Source organism: Brassica napus, chromosome C1 (genome assembly GCF_020379485.1).
Source record: "Brassica napus cultivar Da-Ae chromosome C1, Da-Ae, whole genome shotgun sequence".
In the NCBI taxonomy this organism is placed as follows: Eukaryota; Viridiplantae; Streptophyta; class Magnoliopsida; order Brassicales; family Brassicaceae; genus Brassica; species Brassica napus.
Genome location: NC_063444.1, coordinates 51310856 through 51334217, shown reverse-complemented (window position 1 = coordinate 51334217; position 23362 = coordinate 51310856). Strand labels below are relative to the sequence as shown.

Genomic DNA, 23362 nt, shown 5'->3' with positions numbered 1-23362 from the left:
AGTTTGTGTGGGGATGACGGGCTCCATTAAAATTGTTATAGGAATAGTATTTTGATTGTCAGATTGGGTCAACACTCAAAAGAACTCATGTACGCCCTCTCTCCTGCTTAAAATTCGTGTTGGCCTAACAAAAAGGTAACTATTGGCAATGAAACATCGACAAAGTCGTGTATATTTTGTCAACCCATTAGTTCTTTTTATTTTGGATAGCTTTAATTTTTTCTTCTCTTTTTTGTTGCTAAAATAAATAATGTAGAAAATCTGTGACAAAAGAAAAAAAGTAGAAAATATTTACTTTAGATCATATTTGTTATGTTGATGCAGTAGCATTAAATAGATTATTGGTCCATCACCATCAACTTATTAAGTAGGTAACCAATTTAGATCTCCAAATAAGTTCGTATTATCATTACTATAAAGGGCCGCGTGCGTGAATTTTGTATCCTTTCCTTCCAAGTAATAAAATCTCATTTCTTCTTTTAAATTCTGTACAAGAAACTTACACGATCAAATGTAAATAAAGTACAAAATATGACCCTATGGAAAATTATTTAACCAATCGATCCGTTTAGAATAGCGCAAGCGAGTTCCGAACCATATTATTCAATACCTTGACAATAACTGAATAACTGTCTACTAGCTTACTGATGTATATATTACCATCTATAGTACTCGTTTTCTACATTAGTTGTAAACAAATATTTCTAGAGTTCTGCAGTCATACCTTGACAATAACTGAATAATTAAGTGTCTACCAGCTTACTCATGTATATAACCATATACTAATATTACTCGTTTTCTACATTAGTTGTAAATAAATATTTCTAGATAGAGTTCTGCTGTCATAATTAAAAAAAACATGGACGCAACGAAAAAGATGATTGTGTAATGCATACATAACATCAAAATAAGTGATGTTTGAAAATCTCAGATAAAATACCATGGAGCCTCGTGTTTCGTCCAAAGGCTTATTTTACTACTTTAGAAGGTTCAACGAAACTAAATATAACAATATGTTTTCAGCTTGCACATATCAAAATGTATGTTGGTTTTCGGTGTTTTGTACTGTTTACATTTACCTTATGTTTAATTTGCTTAATCACGTTAGAATATAATAACATTATTGATGCCAAAAAAAATATAATAACGTTCTTCTTCTTCTTATTATTATCATTATTATTATTATTATTATTATTATTACTAGGCAAGGAATCCGTGCGTATGGGAACTCATTTTATAAATGAATCAATATTATTCAACCTATTTTGTCCTAAATATATTCAATCATGTTTTGAGTCTTTAAATTATTTATTTCCAAGATGTTTTATATTAAAATTTCACAATTAATATATATTAATTTTGATTTGTAACATTTCCAACGGTGTGAACAAAAAATTATGATTGTTCAAACAAAACTCCATCATCTTTCTTTTATATATTTATGTTATGTTTATATATATAATATATTTAATATTTTAATAATATGTCTTTATCAATGAGCCAAAAAATATATTTCAATTTATTTAATAAAAATAAAAGATAAACCCACATAAACAGATCCATATGGGGTTTAAGGTTTTGAAAATATTGTTCATTTTGATAACGGGCTTTGCAATTCTCTTGGGGAATTTTAATATAGTTCATATGATATTGCTTACCTATTTAGGCTTTATGCTTTTTTGTTATAAATTTGTAATTCTTCTTTTCTGAAATAGTAAATGAAATATTTGAAAGCTAATTCAATTCTATATTATGTAGAAAATCAGATCCAGATCTGCTTGAATTATCTTCCTCGCCAAATATAAAATACCAAAGCATTTCGATATAAGAAATGGAATGGCTGTTTACTGAAAATAAATACATTGTTAGAAAAGGCTTATAGCTGTCCACACCCATCATGCCAATAAACAACACCACGAAAGAGGAGTGCTAGTACAAGTAATTGATTACATAATTAGTTTTATCAAGGACTAATTAAGAAGACTTAGTCACATATATTTATATAGATTTATGTTTCAGTCTCTGTTGAACTTGAAGCATCAACGGGAAGACGTGCGTCAAGACGTTGCTTGGATAGGTAATAAATAATGCTGCTATATCATATGGACAGAGACGAAAGTAACATCTGAGCATATATGCTTCATTCACACAAACTTTAGTATTAACAACTAATGAGCATTTATACTAATTCTCTTAAAAACTTAAAATGATTCAATACTTGATATGACTTCTGATTTTATCAAATTATTTGTGTACGTCTACCAACAAACTTTAGTCATGCGAATGAGTCGGATACATTATCCATCTAATCCAGCATGTCATTTATAAAATTTATTAGTATTGTTTAGTATAATATCTTTCATCTTTTGACAAATACATTAAACAAACTATATATGTACCTTATTTTTCTGATGGACAACTGGATATACATGAGCAAAATAAGTATTTCTTCGCATTTGAATAAAAAATTACTACAAGTATCGATGAATCTATGTGCATGTATTAGTGTATATGATTTAGAGATCAGACATGTTAGTAGTTAATCACCCATTGACGAGAGCATTGGTAACATTTTTTAAATAAATTCTATAAATAATTGAAATTAATTATGTAAATGTATATTATAATTTTTCTAAATACCATACTTTTTTTTGAAAAAAAAATAGCACACTTTTTCTAAAAATAGGACAACTTTTGAAAAATCTTAAAGCTTTTGTTTTAGAAAACAATATTACCAACTAATTTAGGAAGGCTTAGTTGCCCTAGTAAGTTTCTTTTAAAAATCTTCAAGCTTTTGTTAAGAATGTTCTTTCCTTTTTTTATCCTAAGTAAATTCTTACATAATTCAGATAAGCCATTCTCGTTATTATAAGTTTTTTAATCATTTTTTTATTATTACGAAATCAATCATTTTAAACAGTATGATGATATATCAAAAATCCTAAGTATCAAAATAGCGTTTTAGATTACAGCAAGACATCTCTTTAATTCAACCAGCCTCATGTTCAGTTTAGTCAATATATATTGGGTATATTTTAAAAAGATCAAGCATATACAGTATTTATAGATATCAAGACAAAGCATATAGTTCCCAAAGTATCTCTCTCTTGTTCAGTTCTTATCTCTATTCAATTATAGTGTCGAGAATATGGAGGGAGATAATCATAGTATGGAGAAAGGATTACTACTGGTAAATAAGGAAGAGAAGAGAGGAAGCTCAGAAACAACGATAACTCCACTTCTTATCTTCACCACTTTCATCATTGTCTCTGCGTCCTACAGCTTTGGAATTGCCGTATGTTCCCATCTCTCTCTATATATATAAGGGTAGAATAGTCACCATCCCCTTCTAGTTCTGTGTGGAGAATCTAAGGAATTCTCAATTTTTTTTAATATAATTTGCTTACTACTAGATACTACACATTGATGGAGGTGATTTCTAAAAGTGGATATAAGTTTGGAGAAAAGAGATGTAAGAAAAAAAACCTAGTGGTTATTTGCATGCAGGTCAATGGACAGAAGTTATCTAATTTCAGGAAAAGGAATCGATATCATGATAATTCATTAATCCTAGCTAGTTATATGCAGTAACTTTGAAAGTACGTGAATGTATATACATGTACTTACTGAAATTAGGATATATCGTTTCTTCGGGAACATAGGTATCATTTTCATTTTTTTTGGTCTTTCGTTGTGAAGTATCCTTATAACCTTGTTTTCATAATTCAGATATGTCTTTGCTCGTTTTAGGGTTAGCAGATAATATATCCCAACTGTACAGAGACTCATATGTATTCCAAATATGCATATGGTAAACAGTTAGGTTTTACTGCCGGTACAATGTCTTCTATTATGGAAGATCTTGATCTTTCCATCGCACAAGTAAGCCTCTATTTCACTATATATTATTTTATATGTCTATACGTTTTAACAAATATAAATTTTACTTCAGATATTTCTAATAAAAATACTTTTCACAGTTTTCAGTATTTGGTTCGCTACTGACTTTTGGAGGAATGATCGGTGCAATATTTAGCGCAACAATTGCAGATGCCTTCGGTCGTAAAATGGTTAAATATTCATTATTGTGGAATCCACCCTCTAACTCTCGATAATGTCTCTATTAATTTAATCTTTAACCTCTAAACCCTTTGTACCTTTTCGTTCTAATTATTTCTTTAGACGTTGTGGGTGGCCGAGGCATTCTTCATAAGTGGATGGCTTGCAATTGCACAAGCCAAGGTTTCTTCACGACCCATTTAATATCTTACTTCATTAATAATAATCTCACGTACTAATCTCAATTAATCTATCTTCCCATAGAATATTATCTGGTTAGACTTTGGACGATTCTTTGTGGGAACTGGAGTTGGTCTCGCTAGCTACGTGGTAAACAATTATTTTATTTACATAGATTAATCATCTCTAAACTTGTAATAATTATAGCTGATTTATTTTAAAATATGTAGGTTCCTGTATATATCGCAGAAATAACTCCTAAAAATGTGAGAGGCACTTTTACATTTAGCAATCAGGTAATGCATATATTACTAGTTTATAATCAAACTTAATATATACACACAAACTAATACACTATTTTACTATTGATTGAAATCTTATAGCTTTTGCAAAATTGTGGGATCGCAACCGCATATTACATTGGAAATTTCGTATCATGGAGAACGATAGCCTTGATCGGTACTCCTTCCCACTTATATTTTTTTTTATTTGCCACATGTTTTAGTTTCCCCATATTACTTAACTATTAAATGTATTCATCGTTAAATAATTAATTAATATATAAAACTATTTTAATTAGAGGACTTCTACATCTTCAGGCATTATCCCATGCTTGATACAATTTTTGGGGTTATTTTTCATCCCGGAGTCTCCAAGATGGCGGGTTAGTCGTATGAATCATATCATTTCTCTAATTAAAGAAAAGAGAACGTTTATATAAAATTATTCTTTACGTCGATAACAAGTATTAAAATTAATGTATTTATTTAGGCAAAAGAAAACCGTGATGAAGAGTGTGAAGTTGTTCTTCAAAACTTACGAGGAAAAGAAGCTGATATTGTGAAGGAAACTCGTGAAATCATGGTACACATACGTCTAAATGATGAATAATCAAAATTAGGCTTATTTTTGCTACATATTAAAACTTTATTATCATTATATACAGATTTTTTTTTCATAACTTCGCAGATTTCTGTTGATGCTACCGCAAATATCAGCATGCAAAGTCTTTTCAAAAGAAAATATGCTCGTCAACTTATAGTAAGAAAATACGTTTGAAAAAAAAATTATCAAACAAATTTATTAAATTACATTTTACTTATATTGATTTTTGCTTTTGGTTAATTATATTTAGATCGGAGTAGGTGTGATGCTTTTACAGCAGTTATGTGGAAGTTCAGGGATAAGTTATTACGCAGGCAGCATATTTGACCTTGCTGGTAACATTATATATTTACTGATTATTACGTAATTTAACAATTGGTTCTTATGAAAAAGTAAAATAAATACTTTTCACTCTTAAGGATTTCCTTCTCAGACTGGGATGACGGTGTTGTCTATGGTCGTGGTACGTATATATGTAAATAATAGAAAATTAAAAAGTCACTACTTTGATTTGTTCATTATTCTCTGTAACCTAGCTCCCCATTTTTTTTGTCTTTACGATGATTGATTATAAACTTTAACCAATGAGCATGCTAGGTACCAAAAGCTATATTGGGCCTGATCATTGTGGATCGATGGGGAAGACGACCACTTCTGATGGTTAGAATAATTTTATTTAATATATTACTTTAGTTTGTTTTTTGCTAAATTGTAAATGTCATTACTTCGAAAAGAATGAAAGTTCGGTTACAAAATGAATTGAAACCAACATCTGCTATAACAGCCATTCAGATTCTAAGAAGTCGCAAAAAGTTTAAAAAAAAACCTCTAAGAACCTAGGTGATTTAGTTCAAGCTTCTAGCAATAGAGAGCCTGAAACTAATTTACATTTCAGTACAAGAGACAACAATTTAAAGATCCCTAACCAAAACCTTCTTGCTTAGCCTGAACAAACCTGCTGAGACAAGAGGAATAGCCGGAGGGTAGGATCAGTCGAGCACTCACCGAAGTGGCTCCAAGCAGGCATCGACGGAGGCGGCTGGCTCACGCCCCGGAGCTCCACTGGAGGAGGACGTCGGCAAAAACCAGACCCTAGCTATCTCAACAGAAGATGGAGTGTAGACCCGTGGCTATGCTGCTGAATATGAAGCTCAAGTTACGGTCAAGCGCAAGCGGAACAACATGCTCCCCATCCGGTCACGCGACACAAAGGATACATCACAAACAACAGGAACACTCAATCGGACTGTCGGAGCCTTGGCGTAAGGAAAGTTGAGCACGGAAGGGGTTGAAAACTCCTTGAAAACAGGCGACCTTGAAAGAGAAAGAGCTCAGCCTAGAAACAGTTGAAACCTCCACAGCGGATTGTCCTCAAAACCTTAGTGAAACGGCGCCAGTAGTTGGAAGGATAGCCCAATCGATCATCAGAGGAGCGCCATGGATACCGTCTCTTGGACTAGGTGACAGAGTCCCTCAGTGGTGCGTCTCCAACCACCTTACACTCAGAGACTGAGCGGAGAAGCTCTACAAATACCTTGGGCCTAACCGATAGAGGAGACCGACTGGAGCGAGACGACGATACAGGAGCGTGATGGTAGCGACCCTTCAGAGGCTCCGGCGGGTCTCGGATCTCAGATCTGACCCAGATCCGAGCGCAGACGGCGACTACAGGGAGATCCAAGGCGTCCAAGGGTCCTCCTATTCTTCTCACCTCGCCAGTGTTCCCGAGAAACAAAGACGTCTTTGATTTCTAACAGATCCGGTGGAAGAGCTCCATCAGAACTAGAAGCACCGTGCAAGGAGGAGAGAAAGAAGGGAGAACAGCTTGGATGTGAGACGAGAAGAACGTCGAGCCCACCACCCGCGGCGACCGGAGATAGGGAATCACCGACCACCGCGAAAGAGATCAGAATTTGTGGCGGCGCTAGGGTTAGGGGAAGCAAAGGGGGAGAGACTCTCGAGAGAAATTTCTCTCACCTCTCTCTTGTTTTTGTTTTTTGATTTTTACTTTAGTTTGTTAATATATATAGCTTTGTTGTTCTACATATAATTTAATGAACAAAATTGCAGGCATCTGCGTTTGGGTTATGTTTAAGCTGTATTTCTCTTGCATTAGCGTTTGGATTCAAAGGTGTCCCTGGCATTGTAAATTTTACTCCCACTATGGCATTTATTGGAATATTGGTAAGTGATATATCTATGATTCACTTATTTGAATAGATCTCACACACAAAAAAAATCATTTCTTCCGCTTTTTCTTGTTCGTTTAGTTTGCTTTATATTTCAACCTAACAACAATTTCAAGTTTGATCCTATTAATATATACATATAAGTTATTATTGTTATTTTCAGTTTGATGTATAAATGCTATATTAATTTCACAATGTGATAAAGTAAAATAATATTTATGTTCCAAACAGACATATGTTATGATGTTCGCTGCTGGACTAGGAGCGTTGCCATGGATTATAATGTCTGAGGTATATCCATATGTACTTATTTTTTGCATGTTCAAGCAAAAAAAAGTAATCAGTTTTCTTAAATTGTAACTGATCATATATATTTTTTAAATTGTAGATATTTCCGATGGATATGAAAGTAGTAGCTGGGAGTTTAGTAACCATAACAAATTGGTTTACCGGTTGGATAGTCAGCTACTGTTTCAATTTTATGCTCATTTGGAGCCCTACCGGTACGTTAATAGTACTTTACAAACTGAATCTAATTTAGTTCAGTATAAAGTTTTATTTTTCTTCTTTTCTACAAGCTTTTTATTAAAGGCATCTTGTCTACAAGCTTTTCACTAAATTAAGATATACGTTCTTACAAAACCAAATTCAAATTCAATTTAGATTTAATATTATTTAGCACGTTTAGTTTGGACACACACACATATATCTATATATTATAAATGATATATTCACACACTATAATTTTCTCTTTCTCATATGAAACATCATTTTCATATAATTTTCTCATAGATCAATCTATTGAAGTTTCGAGTTCTTTATATATATTTTGGATCTTTTAAATGATATATAATATATGAAATTCAAGTTTAAGATAACAATACTAATACTGATATTAATTTATTTTTTGTGAATTTTAATTGTAGGGACCTTCATTATATTCGCTATAATGAGTGGATTAACAGTTGTATTTGCATGGTGTTTGGTGCCTGAAACTCGAGGATTGACGTTAGAAGAAATCCAATTTCCACGTGAGAGTTGATGAACCCACACAAACAATATAAAGCTACTAATGTCTAAATTCTTTATCGAAATAAATTATGTGTAGGATCATGTTGTCGATCATTGATGATCTAATCGATCACACGATCAGATCTTCTCCTCTTTTTTATGAACTTCATCATTCTCATCCTTTGTAATCTGTAATATTGACAATCTTTTCTTTTCCGTGCCTGATATCCTTTTTTACTTCTACCAGTTTTCATGCTTAATATAAGCTACCGATTTTAGCATATTTGTACAGAAAAAAAATACTCCATATGTTTCAAAATACATGAAGTTTTAAGATTGTGCACAAGTATTAAGAAACTTGTTTTTTATATTAAAAATATCAATAAAATATAAATTAAAAGTTATTCAACCAATCACAAAACAGACAACAAAATATCATTGGTTACACAGTTTTTGATAAATGAAAAAATTGCATTGATATAAGAAAACATCAAAAACTCTCTAAAATATCATTTATTTTGAAACGGATGGAGTATGTTTTTCCTAAAATAAGCTTGAAAGACTACCTATAAGATTAACTCTAGAAGAAATCCAACTTCCACGTGATATTCTAATAAATATTCGCTACAAACAATATAAATCAATTATCGTCTAAAATCATTGTAAAATTATGTTATCAAATTGTTACACTTGCAAATTATATTGGACCAAGCTGACAAAGAAAACAAATCGAAATAAACTAGGCTATCGAAAAGCCTTCTTATTGGTTTTAGAGAAAACCTACTGAAATTTATTAAGCCCAACAAAGCTAAGGCCCATTAAAATCGAGTAAAAGAAAACAAAACAAAACCCTACGGACCTTTACTATATAAACGCTAAAACTTGCTGTCCGCGTCTCTTTCTTCCACGCTAGCCGGCGACGAACTCAAACCTTTGCAGAGAGAGAGAGAGATCTTCGTTGAGATCGCAACAATGGCGGAAAAGGCAGTCACCATCAGAACCAGAAAGTTCATGACCAACAGACTTCTCTCAAGGAAGCAGTTCGTGAGTGTCCATTCTTTTAACTCTTGTCTACTTCTGCACTCACTTAGCTGTAATAAAAGATTTTGAATGACGGTACTAAGATGAATTTTTGAATGTAGGTTATCGATGTTCTTCACCCTGGAAGAGCCAATGTTTCAAAGGTAATAATGATCTTTACTACCAATATGTGTCTTCTTTCGAATTAGACTAGACTGTTAAAAGTGGTATTCATTTTTACTACTAGGCTGAGCTGAAGGAGAAGCTAGCGAGGATGTATGAGGTCAAGGACCCAAATGCCATCTTTGTATTCAAATTCAGAACCCATTTTGGAGGTGGTAAATCTTCAGGGTTTGGTTTGATCTATGACAATGTCGAGAGCGCTAAGAAGTTCGAACCCAAGTACAGACTTATCAGGGTAAATAATTGCTCTTTCTACTCTTCATACAATGTCTCCCTTTCTTGAAATGTCTTTGTCTCTCGGCTTGTTAGAGTTAGTAACTAGCTGATAAGTTTCGAATGTGATTTGTAGAATGGTATTGACACTAAGATCAAATGTCTTAACTAGATAGTACTACTATCAGTTTTCTTGATCATTATAGTTTTAGTCTCTACCTTCTTCTGGAAATTTATAAGATGGTATGTTTCAATATGTGATTTTGTAGAATGGTCTTGACACCAAGATAGAGAAATCAAGGAAACAAATTAAGGAAAGGAAGAACCGTGCCAAGAAGATACGTGGTGTTAAGAAGGTGAGACTACTGTTACTAACGTCTCTTTACACACAAGTTATAAACAGTATGATTTTGTTTAATCATTTTTTTTTGTTTAATGTCGCAGACCAAGGCTGGTGATCCCAAGAAGAAGTAAGATCTCAAGCCAGTATCAGCCATTTTCGTTTCTTGTTCTGCATAATCACCTGTTATGTCGTTTTAACTTTTATTTGTCTGCTTTTTAGATTTTTTTTTTTTTAATTTCTCCAACTTGTCCACCTATACTAAATCTCGAGCTTTTTGCTTGTTTCAATCGATCTTTTGTTTAAAGTTTTAATCGATTAGAGAAAAGATTAATCATGGTTTTTGCCCAATACACTCTTACCGTAAAATAAGACGACATGCATTTGTTATTAACCAAAGAAAAAAGATGTACACAATCTTTAATTTTTAACTTCTAAATTTGTAAAAAAAAAAATGACTAAAGGTGTGTTACCTTTGGAAAAAGATGTACATATTCTTTAATTTTTGAACTTCTAAATTTGTAAAAAAAAATGATTAAAGGTGTGTTACATTTGTCCATAAGAAAAAAAGATTAAAGGTGTGTTACATTTGGAAATCTAATTACATGAGATTAACCACATAATCGCGTTCAAGTTTGTGACAAAAAAAAAAAAAAAAAAAAAAAAAAAATCGCGTTCAAGAAACACTCGTTGGAATTGTCGTTGGGACCGAGAGACGTCCGGACACAACACAGACCGCAATAACACGCAAGTGCGTGTAGTACTACTAGTGGGCGACCACTTGCCTATTAGTAAACGTTTAAAACGTTACGAAAACACCGAAACTACCCCTGGTTGGTTCGAAGATTCTCACGCCCCCTAACCACCCAATCACAAGCGCGCGTAGCGTAACCAATCCCCATCTAGATCTAGTTCTTTGGTCCTAAACCTGATCACGACCTCAAGCTCAAGCTAGCCAGTTCTGTCTTCGTGAAGAATGACATCTGATCACCGCGTCGCCGTTTTCTCTATAGACTCACCAGATCATGAAGGAGGAGAGTCCGACACCGACGATGACGTGGCACTCCCGGAAACAAACGATGATCTCAACTCTCCGTCTAACGTAACCGTCGCGCTTCCATCCGGCTCCTCCGCCGTCCCCGTCTCCGTTATCCCGGCCGACTCCTCCCCGAAATGGCACCACCGCACGACGGAGATCATCCACCGGAGACGACAACAACCGCCGCCGCCGCCGCCGGCGATCGACGACTCCAGGCGTCTCTTCCAGAGGCTGTGGACCGACGAGGACGAGATTGAGCTCCTCCGCGGCTTCCTCGACTACGTGACGACGCACAGAGGAGGCAGCAATCCGCCGGATACGGCGCCGTTTTACGAGATGATCAAGTCGAAGCTCCAGCTGGAGTTCAACAAGAACCAGCTGGTTGAGAAGCTGAGGCGGTTGAAGAAGAAGTACCGTAACGTGATGAGCAAGTTTGGTTCGGGGAAAGAGGTTTTGTTCAAGAGCCCTCACGATCAGTCTACGTTCGAGATTTCTAGGAAGATTTGGAACCGAACTGGGAAGATCATTGGGTTTGAAATGGATTTCGAGGTTAATGGTAACAGCCCTAGTTCGAACCCTAGTGCTGCTGTTGAGATTGAGTCTGAGAACGGAGTTGAGAAGAGAGGATCGAGAAAACGGTCACGATCAAGAATAGGGAAGATTGAGGAAGACAACAATGTCAATGTTAATGTCAATGAAACTGCATCTGCTGGTATTGGTGGTTTGATTGAGGAGATTGTGAGAAGCTGTGTCTCTCCTTTGATTAAGGAGGTGATGAATGGGACAACGAGTATGATGATGGCTGGCTCGTTGGGCCCTGTGTTTACGAGGTCGTTGGGTTATGGTTTAGAAGGAGGAGGAGGAGGAGGGAACAAGGCGGTGAGGGATGAGCGGTGGAGGAAGCAACAGATTCTGGAGCTGGAAGTGTATTCGAGGAGATTAGAGTTGGTTCAAGAGGAGATTAGAGCTACATTGCATGAGTTAAAGACGATGCCAAGTGGTGTATGATGAAACAAGATGAATAATAAGACGATGATGACAACAATATAACCAGTTTGTTTGTGTATAACCTTTAGTATAGATAATATCTCTGTAGACTCATTTGTTGAAATAACAAACAGACTTCCTAGCTATTTTTATCTGGAAAAAGAGAAATAATATTTCTTGAGTTGTGTGTCAAATCTTTGTCTAATAATATACTGTATGTAGTAACATGTTTATTTTTTGAATGGTTCTTTGATTGATCAAGTTTCTAATAAGGACGAAACAACTACATTAGCAGGTTTAAATAGAGCTAGGTTGCATGGAAACGGAAACGGATACGTTGAAACGAAACGTGGAAACGTGATTTTTGATTTTTTATGCTTTGGAAACGTTTTAGAAACGTCTATAAATATATATATATATATATATATATAACTGATTAATATTTACATTCATTTTTATTATGTTTATTATATCTTAAAATACAAATAAACAAATATTCATTCTATTTAATACGACAAAATTAAGTTATTATTAAACATCAAAATCATATAAAAAATTCAAAATAACAAAAACCAGTACTTAAATATTAAATAATTTAACTAAAATAAAAATCACAACAACAAATAATGACTAGTTGGAAAGTTTTAGCGTTTCTAGAATAGAAACGCGAGTTTCCAAAACAGAAAGTTAAGTTTCCACTAAGTTTTCAAACTAAGATTTTTAAGAAACGAGTTTTCAATGCGTTTCCGCAAGTTTTCGAAAGATTCTGATTCCGAAACGTTTCCGAAACGTGAAACATACCTTCAATCGAGTTTCCATGCAACACATAAATAGTCTTATGAAATTTTGGGGTGTTTTACACTTTTAGAACAGTTAGAGGGAAGTTATGTAATTTATAGAAATATAAATTAGGGTTACAAATATCCGCCGGTGCCATTTGCTTAGTTATTATTATTTTTTTTTTTTTGATAAGTATGTGAATTTCATTAAGGATAATGATGCAAGAGATACATTAGAATTTGAGTGAACAAAAGCTACTGCACCTAAGGTTTGCTAACAGCATGGGTCAAGGCAAGCCCCCAAAAAAGATAAAAAAGGCTTACAATGACAAAGAAGTTTACTCAGCACAAGAGAGCGTGAGTAAAGCTTAACTAAACTAATTCCCTAGCACCTATTCGATTACCAGTAGACCAACGCTTGAACTTGGTTCCGGAACCTGAAACAAGAGCATTAATCAAGGAGCAAATCGACCGGAGAATAATCTTAGGGGCCGAAGATTATCCCGAAGGCGAAACCGAAAGGACTATAGGCGAAGCGGGGTTGACTAGGTCCCGGTCCGGCCACATTCCGGTGGTATCCACTCCAGACGCCGAAGTAGCTCCAGAGACAAAAAAGACGAGGCCTTGGAGACCCTACACCAAACGAACCGAACCGAACAGGAAGACGCTGGAGCATTACTGTCTGAAGCAAGCGGAGGTTAAGGCTCTCGACTCCGGTCCCTTCACAGAAACAGCTAGCTCAGAAAGATTACGGCATCAGAACGAGGAGGAGGCAAGGCCCAGAATCTGTCTATCTCCTTCCAGAATCGTGAAGAACAGAGGAGCTATAGCTCCAATCACCAGGCGACTACGAAGCCACCATGTTAAGAGCTAAGAGAACCAGACCAAAAGGAGTCCCCGGCGAAAGCCTCACAACGCCTTTTCATCTCAGATCCGAAAATCCAGATGGGGAAGTCCTAGCGTAGCAACCGAACCGAAGAGAGGAGGGGAGGTAGAGACACCACAAGGCCAGATGCGAAACGGCAGCGACGCGCTTCAAATCCGGCGATATCATCGGGTTGAACCTGACCCAGATTCAACCACAACCAAAACCCAGATCTACAACAAAAACGGAGCTTCCTGAAGACAGACAACCAACCGCTGACTCGCCAACCCTCCGGGGAAGCCAAAAACACTTTCGGCGACTGATTAGATCCGCCGGATCCGGCCGCAATCCGACGAAAATCTAGAGGGCTGAGCAAGGAGACGACGGTAGGAGAACCGAGAGACAGGATTGGAGGCAGAGTGGCGAAACAGGAGGGGTGGCGACCGACGGACAAGGGCTCCGCCGGCCACCGAAGCTTAAAAAATTAGGGTTTAGTCGAGTGAAGAGGGGAAATAGGGGAGAGAGAATTGAGAGAAAAAACCTCTCTCCTCTCTCTAAACTCGTGAAAAAAAGAAACAAGCTCTATCTCTCTGCTTAGTTATTATAGTGTTTCAGGTTTTTAAGATCGAGCCGAGTCACGATGGAGACGATAGAGAAGATGATAGAGGACTTCAAAAAAGTGCTGGACGACTCAACCCACACATCACCGGAGACTCTGAAACACGAGATGATCCAGTGGTTGGATGAGACGCTGTCGCCGAGACTGAAACAAGTCCTCGAGGAGAGAGAGACTCAATCATCATCGGAGCAAACTGTGACTCCGTTTGTTGTCTCCGGTAAAATCGATTACGAGAAGGTGATCCTCAAGTTTGGCTGCACGAAGATAGACGAGTCGCTCATTGATCGTGTTGAGAGGCTCACTTCCCGTCGAGCTCACGTTTTCCTCCGCCGTGGCTTCTTCTACGCCCACAGGTTCGAAAAAAGAGTTATGTTCGTGTTGAAAGTTATGTTCTTTTGCTGAGTGGTTGTTAACAGGGATCTCGATAAGATTTTGGACTGTCATGAGAGAGGAGACAAGTTCTACCTCTACACTGGGAGAGGACCTTCATCAGAATCTTTGCATCTAGGGCATTTGATTCCTTTCTTGTTCACCAAGTAAAAGTTACATCATAACAAAGCTAGCTATATAGTCTTTTTTAAACGTCAATGCTTTGTTCTTTATACTCTGTGTGTAGATACTTGCAGGAAGCTTTCAAGGTTCCTCTCGTTATACAGATTACGGATGATGAAAAGAAAATATGGAAGAAGTTAAACAAGGAGAAAAGTAAAAGACTTGGCAGAGAAAATGTGAAAGATATCATCGCTTGCGGTTTCGATGTCTCAAATACCTTTATTTTCTCCAGCTATGCCACTGTTGGCGGGTAAGTTAAATGCAACTTTTAGCTCATAAGATTGCTCTTATATATATATATATTTGTATGTTTAGGCTTTTTTTATGTTTTGCATTATAGTTTTCCTGGCTGATGATGTGCCGAAACCTTTTTTTTTTTTTTGTGTGTAGTAAATTCTATGAAAATGTGGTGGAGATTGCAGATTGCGTTACAGTTAACAAGGTGATTTTACTCTCTCCTATCTCCCGCTTTATGTGTCTTATAGGTTTTTCATTTTTGTATCTCTCACATTTGTTTTTATTTTTTTGGCTAGGCTAATTCGACTTTCGGCTTTACCGGCGAAGCTTCTACTGCAAAAATGATCTTCCCTTCTGTGCAGGCAGCTCCATCTTTTTCTAGCTCATTCCCACACAAGTTGTTCCCTGACGAGAAGAAAAATATCCCTTGCTTGATTCCCTGTGCAATTGACCAGGTTTGCTGTTTTTTTTTTCTCACGTAGCCTCTGTGTGTATCATTGAGTTTTTTTATATGTTGATAATAATAATAAAATGACGGTTTTTGGTTTTGTTCAGGATCCGTACTTCAGGCTGACTCGTGATGTTGCACCTCGGTTAGACTTTATAAAGCCTGCTCTGATTGAGTCAAAGTTTTTCCCTGCGCTGCGGGCAAGTGTTTTCTTAACTAGTCAATAAAAGCATATTTTACAAGTTTAAAATTCATGCCTTCACACTATTGAATATATATATGCCTTTTGGTCACACATTTTTTTTTCTTGCAGGGAAATAATGGGAAAATGTCAGCAAGTGATGCAAATTCCGCTATTTATATTAATGATAGCGCTAAGGACATTAAAAGAAAGGTGAAATTTGTCAAACTTTACAGATGATTAGATACCAATCTTGATGAGAATTTTTTTTAATATGCAGATAAACAGTGCTGTTACTGGTGGGCGAGATAACTTGGAAGATCAAAAAAAATATGGAGCAAATCTGGAGGTAACAATTTAATTTTCGTTTAGTCACTTGATCCTATTATTGGTTTTAGTGCTATAGAAAACTTAAAAGTCTCTTTTCTTTTCTGGTCATCTGCTTTCCACTATCTTTCACAGGAAGACATACCGTTTCAGTATTTGAGTTTCTTCCTGGAAGATGATGCTGAACTTGAACACATAAAGAAGGTAAAAAAATACTTTATAATTGCCCCTAAGCTTTTTCATTATTACAGAGAATGAATGAAGAAGAATATGCTCTCATATTTTTTCTTGATGGGATTATCTAAAGATAACACATTGTTGTGTACGCCATTGTTTCAGGAGTATGGAGAAGGAAGAATGACAACGGGTGATGTAAAGAAGAGACTCGTTCAGGTTGTGACAGAAATTGTGGAGAGACACCGCATGGCTCGAGCTGCTGTTACTGATGAGGTACAAAAAAAAAAGAAGAAAAATCGATTTGATGTAATAACAGTTTTATTATTAGACCAATCAGAGATTTAATAACATTTTTATTGATTGTTTTCTTCTATATAATCAGATGGTGGATGCGTTCATGACTCCGAGACCTCTGTTTGGGTAAACTCTAAACCGGAAAAAGCTCTACAACTTCGAGTGAAGTTTACAGTTGATATTTTATGCATATAGCTTAATCGGTTTCCTGGTTCAGTTGTTAGCTCTGAAGAGTTCACTGGTTTAAATGGTTATCTATTTATTTTGCTTTTATTTTAGGAAACATTAATTAAAAGGCCCATATTTGTTCTTTTGCTTCCAACCCAATACTTTCTGGGCCGGGTCTGTTTATAATTATACTATGTAGAGACTTCACCTATTATGGTGCTCCAAAACCCTAATCTATCCAATTTGGTTAATAACCACTGATTAATGTCTTTAACTCCAGCACAATCAACCTTCTGATATCGTATGCATGCGTCATCAAGAGACTCGAGCACAATCTATCTTCTGAATTTTTAATTTATTATATATATATATGTTTAACATTTATGTAAAATATTTTAGTTTTGAATTATAAAATTATTTTGTTGAATTATCAAAATTAAATATAAAACAAAATAGACTAGAAAAATTTGTAGATTTATAGTAGCATGTTACTTAATTTTTATACATTTAAACTAATTTAAATCGATTTAAACTAATTAACCGATTTGAATCATAATCATTTCGAATTGACAAATTGGCGCCATACCAATTTTTTTTTAGAATCATGGTCATAATACAAATGTTTTCTTGGCAAGTTCAGTGTCTTGTAACTCAGTGACCCAACCATTATATCTGAGCTGCAAATGAATATCATTTCCACTTCATATATAGTCGTCCATATGTAAATCGATTATTAAAAACGTGTATAAAATAAAAAAATATGTTAGAGCATCTCTAAAAAAAACAATTTCAAAATTTAAAATTTTGAAGTTTCTTAATTTTGAGTCCTTTATACAATTATTCTTTTTACAAAGTATCTTATGAACTTTTATAGTTATCATTTTAGTCTTCATAAATTTTTTAATCTTATACAAAATACAAATATATTAATTACAGTAAAGAAAAAAATTATACAAAACAATATTATAAAACACATTTAATACAAATTATAAATCGAAAATACAAAAAAAAAACTATACGAAAACAAAATTATTAAATCAACTAAGGAAGTACACGATTTTAACAACTTCAAATAAAAATAAAAAGATTCATTTTATTATTTTGAAATGCATGTAATATGCTATTAAATGTAATATATTATTATAAAATAATAATGTGTGTAATTTTTTATTATGTATTTTATTGCTAAATAAAAGTGTTATGATATTTTTTGCTAATTCTAGTAATAACAAGAACTATAGTATAAAATACAAAACTTTTTAAAATTAAATTTAAAAAGTTTTTCTTTTGGAGAGAGAGAGACATCTTCAACCTTCAAATTTGAAAGTTTTGCCAATCTCGATGGTGGCTTCTCGTTTGTCTTATCACTGAGTGCCGATGATGAACGAGGATCTTGCGAGAGGAAAAGACATGACTGGAGCTGATGATGAAGCAAAGACTCTAGCTAGCACTGTGGCTCGTCAGATTCTTCTACTCGTCTCTCATTCTTCTGACTCCACTGTTGACGCTGATGCTTGCAAAGAAGCCGCTCTAACATATCTTGAATCGGTAATTACTATAAAGTGTTAAACTTTTTTATTTTTGAATTTTGTTTTTGATTTAAGTTTATGTTTTTGGCAGATTAAGACAGGTAGTGTTGGGGTTCTGTCTCAAGTTTCGTTTCTTCTTGTAACAAAGGATTGGCCTTTACAAGTTCGCATCTACGCCTCTAAGTTGCTACAGGTTCACTAGTTATCTTACTGTTTGCTAATGAGCTAAAAAGGTCATGTCTTTTTGGTTATTGAGATTAAATCTCCAATGTTAATTGCTTAATTGCAGCATTTGGTTAAACTGCGGTGGGATGAATTGAGCTCCTCTGAGCAGATGGATATTAGTAGTGCCTCCTTTGAACTTATGTCTGAGGTAGCTGCTGCTAATCCATGTGAAGAATGTGGGATGAAAAGTGAAACAGTCACTCTTGTTGCTGAGGTTAGAGCTTGATTTTTCTATGATTGCAGTCTCTATTGATATCAACTTATAAAGAACTTTATTCCAGATGTTTGAAAAGGAGGAAGATCTTGAGATGTGGCAGGAGTTGTTTCTCTCACTAGTTTCCCTCTCCTCTAGTGGCCCTTTACATGCACAATTGGCTTTGAAAGTGGTGAAGAGGCTTTCTGAACTGGAAGGTACTTAAGAATTAGCCTAACTCTACTTCTCCCTCATTTTTTCTGAATTGCTCTCAGTCATTTCTAACACGTGTTTCCTTTCTCATCAGACAAGAAGCATAGCCATCATCTGTTGCAGGGACTTCCTGATATCTTGGTTTGGTTGCATGATGTAATGCTACTACTACCTTTTTACTCTTTATCAATTTTATTGTAGCATTAGTTTTAATGGAAGAGAAACTTTTAATGCAGCTTCTTGAGAAACACTTTGGGGATGCAAGGAATGCAGAAGGGAGGGACAAAGTTGAGCTGGCTAAACAGCATTCAGATGCAGTTGTTGCGTGTTTGAATGCCATCAACTCACTCACAGAATGGGCTCCAGTTCCAGATTTTTCTGAATACAAAATCATTGACCAGTTAGTTAATAAACTCTTTGTGGCTTTAGACTCATATACTATCTTTTACACAAGCTTATATAACTTTTTGTATATGTTTGCTTACTTTTACAACAGGTGTGCATCTTTACTTTCTTCTCCTGAGTTCTGTCGTCTTGCTTGTATGTTCTTCACACTTATCTGCTCAAGGTAATGTGATTTTCGGATACTCAATGAGAAAAAAAAATTGTCTTTGTTTTTTCACTTTACCATTATGTATTGTCTGTGGTGTGCTGCAGAGAAAGACCCACTGATGATGCTTCTGGTGCTGAGTTTGATTCTACAATCATCCATATCTGTAAAATGATGGTCTCTCTAGGCTCCACAAACTTACATTGCATCTTCACAGATAGCAGTGCCATAGCTCTTTATCTGAAACAGGTACTAATCTGGATACCTATTAGTATTGAATGGTCTGCTTATTTCAAGATTTTCTGTCTTACTTTCTTTGTAGATGCTCTGGTTTTTTGAACACTATAAGTTCGATCTTCACTATGAGTCACTGTTCTTCTGGCTGGTAGGTGGCCCACTGCCTTAACCAGCAAATCATAATCTTTCTTCGATACAAAGAAGTGAAACTCACTCTGGCTTCTGGCTCTCACAGGGGTTGATGGATTATTTAACCTCAGACCTCAAGGCTCCTAATTACCCACATAGAAAGGGATCGGCAAGCGAGGTTTTCACGGGATCAGCAAGCGAGGTTTTCAATAGTTTTAGACACCTAGATGGCGGAAAAAAGGATCTTTTACTCCTTATAGACGATGAAACCGCCAGCAAGATTCTGGATGTTTCATTCCAACGCATGAATAAGAACGATCAAGTCCTCCTTGATCCTGGAACAAACCTCCTTTCCCTTGAGCCATCAAGTTTTACATTTGAAGAGTTTTGCAAGTACCAGAAGAGGCTCGTATGTTTCTAAAACTCTCTCAGACAAAACTCTCTCTCTATTTACTTTTAATTAAAAAACTTTATTGCCTTTGGTGCAGTTTGTGTTGATCAGACTCATCTCTTCTCACAAGCCAATCATTGCTAGCACAAAACTATCTTCAAGAACCATCATGCTTATTAAGAATATATCGGTTTCTTCAGCGCCTTGTGTCCAGCAGTATGCAGCTGCTATGAAGAGCCAGAGTACTGCTCTGGAGGGTATTCTGCGTAGGCTTTTCCGTGGAACCGATGAGTTCGCTGGTGGTAGTTCCCAAGTTCATTCTCAACTCCACGTGATATTTGAGGGTAATGTTGAAAATATAATTTTTCATTTCTGTCTGGATCTGGACTCTCTCATCTTTGTCTGTTTTGAATGACACAGGCTTGCTTCAGGAGCTCCTTAATGCAAACTGGACTGAACCAGTACTTATTTCAGCGCACGTTGACTATCTAAACGCAATGTTTCCTTTCCTCAAGTACTTGCCAGATACGGTTGCAAGTGTTATCGACAAGATGTTTGCACTTCTTACCTCTCTTCCACCAGCATCTAAACGTGCAAGATTGTACATCTGCTCATCTTTGATACGCCTAGCCAAAACTGCTGACAAAAGCTTTACTCCTCACTTGAAGGTATCCCCAAATTTTTTAATTACGAGAAAAATGCTCTCTAAGACCACCTTTTGTTTGATCGAATCAGGGTCTAGCTGATAAGATGACATGTTTGCAAAGAGAAGGAACTTTGTTCCCTGGTGAGCATAGCAGTCTTGTGGAAGCATTTTTTGCTATGACTTCTGCGTCAGGGTACACAAACAATCTGCTTCTTGTTTGTAGTCTTCATGATGAACTTTATTGCATTTATTAAATTGCTTTTACTTGGAGCACAGAGGTCAAAGGGAGCAGCAAGACAGTTTTCTTTTGTTACTAGAACCAGTGCGCCAGCAATGGACTCAACCAGAGTGGCAAAACGAATATCTATCTACTCCCTCTGGTTTCATTCAGTTATGCTCCAACGCACCCTTGATGCGGTCTATTGTCGACACAGTCGCCGTCTTTGAGAAGGCTCTCAAGGGATGCAACTTCAAGAAAAGGAAGCTGAACATGTCCGAGACGATTCATCCTCTGGCTTCTCACCTTTCTTGGATGCTACCACCTCTCCTGAAGCTCTTTCGTGTTATCAACTCTCTGTCTTCTCCTGATGCTTATCAAACCTTACCCACAAAACTCAAAGAAGCAATGAAGATAACGGAAGCCGAGTTACGTATCCCCCAAGGAAAGCAAAGCCGTAAACTAACTAAAGGCTTCCTTACTTATTCTAGTAAAGGAAACACATATGATATTCGAAATTGGCTGAAAGCTATTCGTGAAAGCGGGTAAGTAAGTGAGTGAGTGTCTACATTGTTCTCCTTCAGGCTTTTAATGTTAGTAACGCATTTTGCAGATACCGTGTGCTGAATCTCTCTGTAAGCATGGGAGAGACGTTCTACACATCCATCAATGCTAATGAAGTTGCGGTGGCGTTCACTGAGAATATATGGTGGATGGAGTTCAGACATATAAAGCAGCTTATCAACTCCTTCGTAGGATGTCTTGTCTCATCATGTCCTGCAGATATGTGGGAGCCATTGCTTGAACCGCTTCTGAGTCCTTTGCTGACACACTGTCAGCGAGCTCTTGACTCCTCGTGGACTAGTCTTCTGCGGGAAGGCAGGGCCAATGTTCCGGATTTGATCGGTTTTGAAGGTGGTGAGACGAAGCTCATACAACTGGAAAGACAGCTGCTCATAGATTTATCTCGGTCCACTTCGGATTTGCTCTCAAAGATCTCTGCTCCTGAGTTAAACACAGGGCTTCCTGTTCTGAAGCACTCAGACCAACTTGTTCTTGGTGATGTGTCTCTTCTCAAGGATTTTAATGCACTCAAATCCAACTGTTTGGTGAGGTATGTATAGGATGATAGGATTAGGCTTAGTACATTTCTATACTATAGTTTATATACTTATAAATATTTACTATATTTAATATTAAAATAATTAAAAATTAAAAATATCGTTTATAAATTATCCATATTTTTATTGGAAACCTGAAAAAATTGATATTTAATCTAAAACCCCGATTTATTAAACTTTTAAACCCAAAATAACCAAAAAACCGGAACCAAACTGGAACTGAACGGGATCCAAAATACTTTGGATATTAGTCGGTTTCCAACTTTGTTACCTGAACCGAATACCAAAATAACCGAACTGAATTTTCTAAATACCGGAACGTATCCTAAACCTTTAGAACCGAAGAGTCGAAAGAACCAAAGAGTCAGAAAGAACCGAACCGTACCAAATGCCAGGGCTATATATGATGTTGTGCGTGTTAACTCTTTTTTAGACTAATAACAAGAATTGTTTTTTTTTCTTGCAGCTTACTCTTGAGTTGCAAAAACTTGGCAAACTCAGTAATGCAGTTTTCATTACAAGCATGCACATGGACAGATGGCATTACAACCTTCAACCTCCGTTGTTTATTCATTAGCGTTATTCATCTAGCCGTAATGACAAACAACGGAGAGCTCAGAGAATTTGTGGCAAAAGATTTGTTTAATGCGATCATCATGAGCTTGACCATCGATGAAAATGTGAATAACAATTCCATTTTAGTGGGTATGTGCAGTGACATATTCGTTTACCTTTCCCAGAGGCACCCAGCTCCACGACAGGTTCAGTTTTTTTTTTTTTTTTCATTTGATATAATCTTAAATTGGTTCTTTAATCTTATCCTCAAAATTTTTTTTTTGGATTATCTTCAGGTGTTGCTGTCACTCCCCTGTCTCACTCCCGATGATCTGCGTGATTACGAAAAGGCTTTGGCAGAAACTTGTGAACCCAAAAACAGAAGATGATTACAGGAAGCATGTTGTCATTAGCTCTTGGAATTAGCTTAGAAATAAAATAATCAAAACCTATCCGGTTATAGTTAACCGGAGAATACCAATCCTAAACCGTATCGAGTTACAAGTTATTTAGTTATATATTGTTTGATAACCAAACTAATTGCATTTGTATTTTTCGTTTTGAAAATATGATTGTGTCCATAGCTTAAAGTAGGTGGGGAGA

General features: G+C 35.9%; 5 protein-coding genes across 5 annotated transcripts; all 5 read left to right on the top strand.

The window, feature by feature from the left end:
* The first annotated feature begins 1576 nt into the window (after positions 1-1576).
* On the top strand, positions 1577-8540 carry LOC106443158 (sugar transporter ERD6-like 9). The gene is made up of 17 exons (XM_013884752.3): positions 1577-3295; positions 3820-3882; positions 3981-4070; positions 4183-4242; positions 4324-4389; positions 4470-4535; positions 4623-4698; positions 4839-4903; positions 5011-5103; positions 5209-5280; positions 5375-5459; positions 5544-5587; positions 5722-5784; positions 7195-7308; positions 7545-7604; positions 7702-7816; positions 8240-8540. The coding sequence occupies exons 1-17, from the start codon at positions 3149-3151 to the stop codon at positions 8353-8355; spliced, it is 1395 nt and encodes a 464-aa protein (XP_013740206.2). The 5' UTR covers positions 1577-3148; the 3' UTR covers positions 8356-8540.
* A 655-nt stretch (positions 8541-9195) lies between these two features.
* Positions 9196-10394, top strand: LOC106449179 (40S ribosomal protein S24-1). Its single transcript, XM_048746082.1, has 5 exons — positions 9196-9368; positions 9467-9508; positions 9592-9762; positions 10010-10096; positions 10185-10394. Exons 1-5 carry the CDS (start codon positions 9297-9299, stop codon positions 10212-10214), a joined length of 402 nt encoding a protein of 133 aa, XP_048602039.1. The 5' UTR covers positions 9196-9296; the 3' UTR covers positions 10215-10394.
* Positions 10395-10785: 391 nt separating this feature from the next.
* LOC106443159 (probable transcription factor At3g04930) lies at positions 10786-12252 on the top strand. The gene has a single exon (XM_048746081.1). It carries the CDS (start codon positions 11057-11059, stop codon positions 12125-12127), a length of 1071 nt encoding a protein of 356 aa, XP_048602038.1. The 5' UTR covers positions 10786-11056; the 3' UTR covers positions 12128-12252.
* An 834-nt stretch (positions 12253-13086) lies between these two features.
* On the top strand, positions 13087-17010 carry LOC106447892 (tryptophan--tRNA ligase, cytoplasmic-like). Its single transcript, XM_048746080.1, has 11 exons — positions 13087-14722; positions 14786-14905; positions 14986-15171; positions 15312-15363; positions 15455-15613; positions 15714-15806; positions 15920-16000; positions 16068-16136; positions 16250-16318; positions 16454-16564; positions 16674-17010. Exons 1-11 carry the CDS (start codon positions 14391-14393, stop codon positions 16713-16715), a joined length of 1314 nt encoding a protein of 437 aa, XP_048602037.1. The 5' UTR covers positions 13087-14390; the 3' UTR covers positions 16716-17010.
* Positions 17011-18042: 1032 nt separating this feature from the next.
* Positions 18043-23349, top strand: LOC106445262 (protein HASTY 1-like). The gene is made up of 17 exons (XM_013886775.3): positions 18043-18301; positions 18374-18475; positions 18572-18721; positions 18789-18918; positions 19008-19069; positions 19150-19313; positions 19410-19481; positions 19571-19712; positions 19786-19848; positions 19936-20238; positions 20318-20564; positions 20641-20888; positions 20956-21059; positions 21143-21628; positions 21697-22197; positions 22671-22965; positions 23056-23349. The coding sequence occupies exons 1-17, from the start codon at positions 18131-18133 to the stop codon at positions 23146-23148; spliced, it is 3333 nt and encodes a 1110-aa protein (XP_013742229.2). The 5' UTR covers positions 18043-18130; the 3' UTR covers positions 23149-23349.
* Positions 23350-23362: the final 13 nt, after the last annotated feature.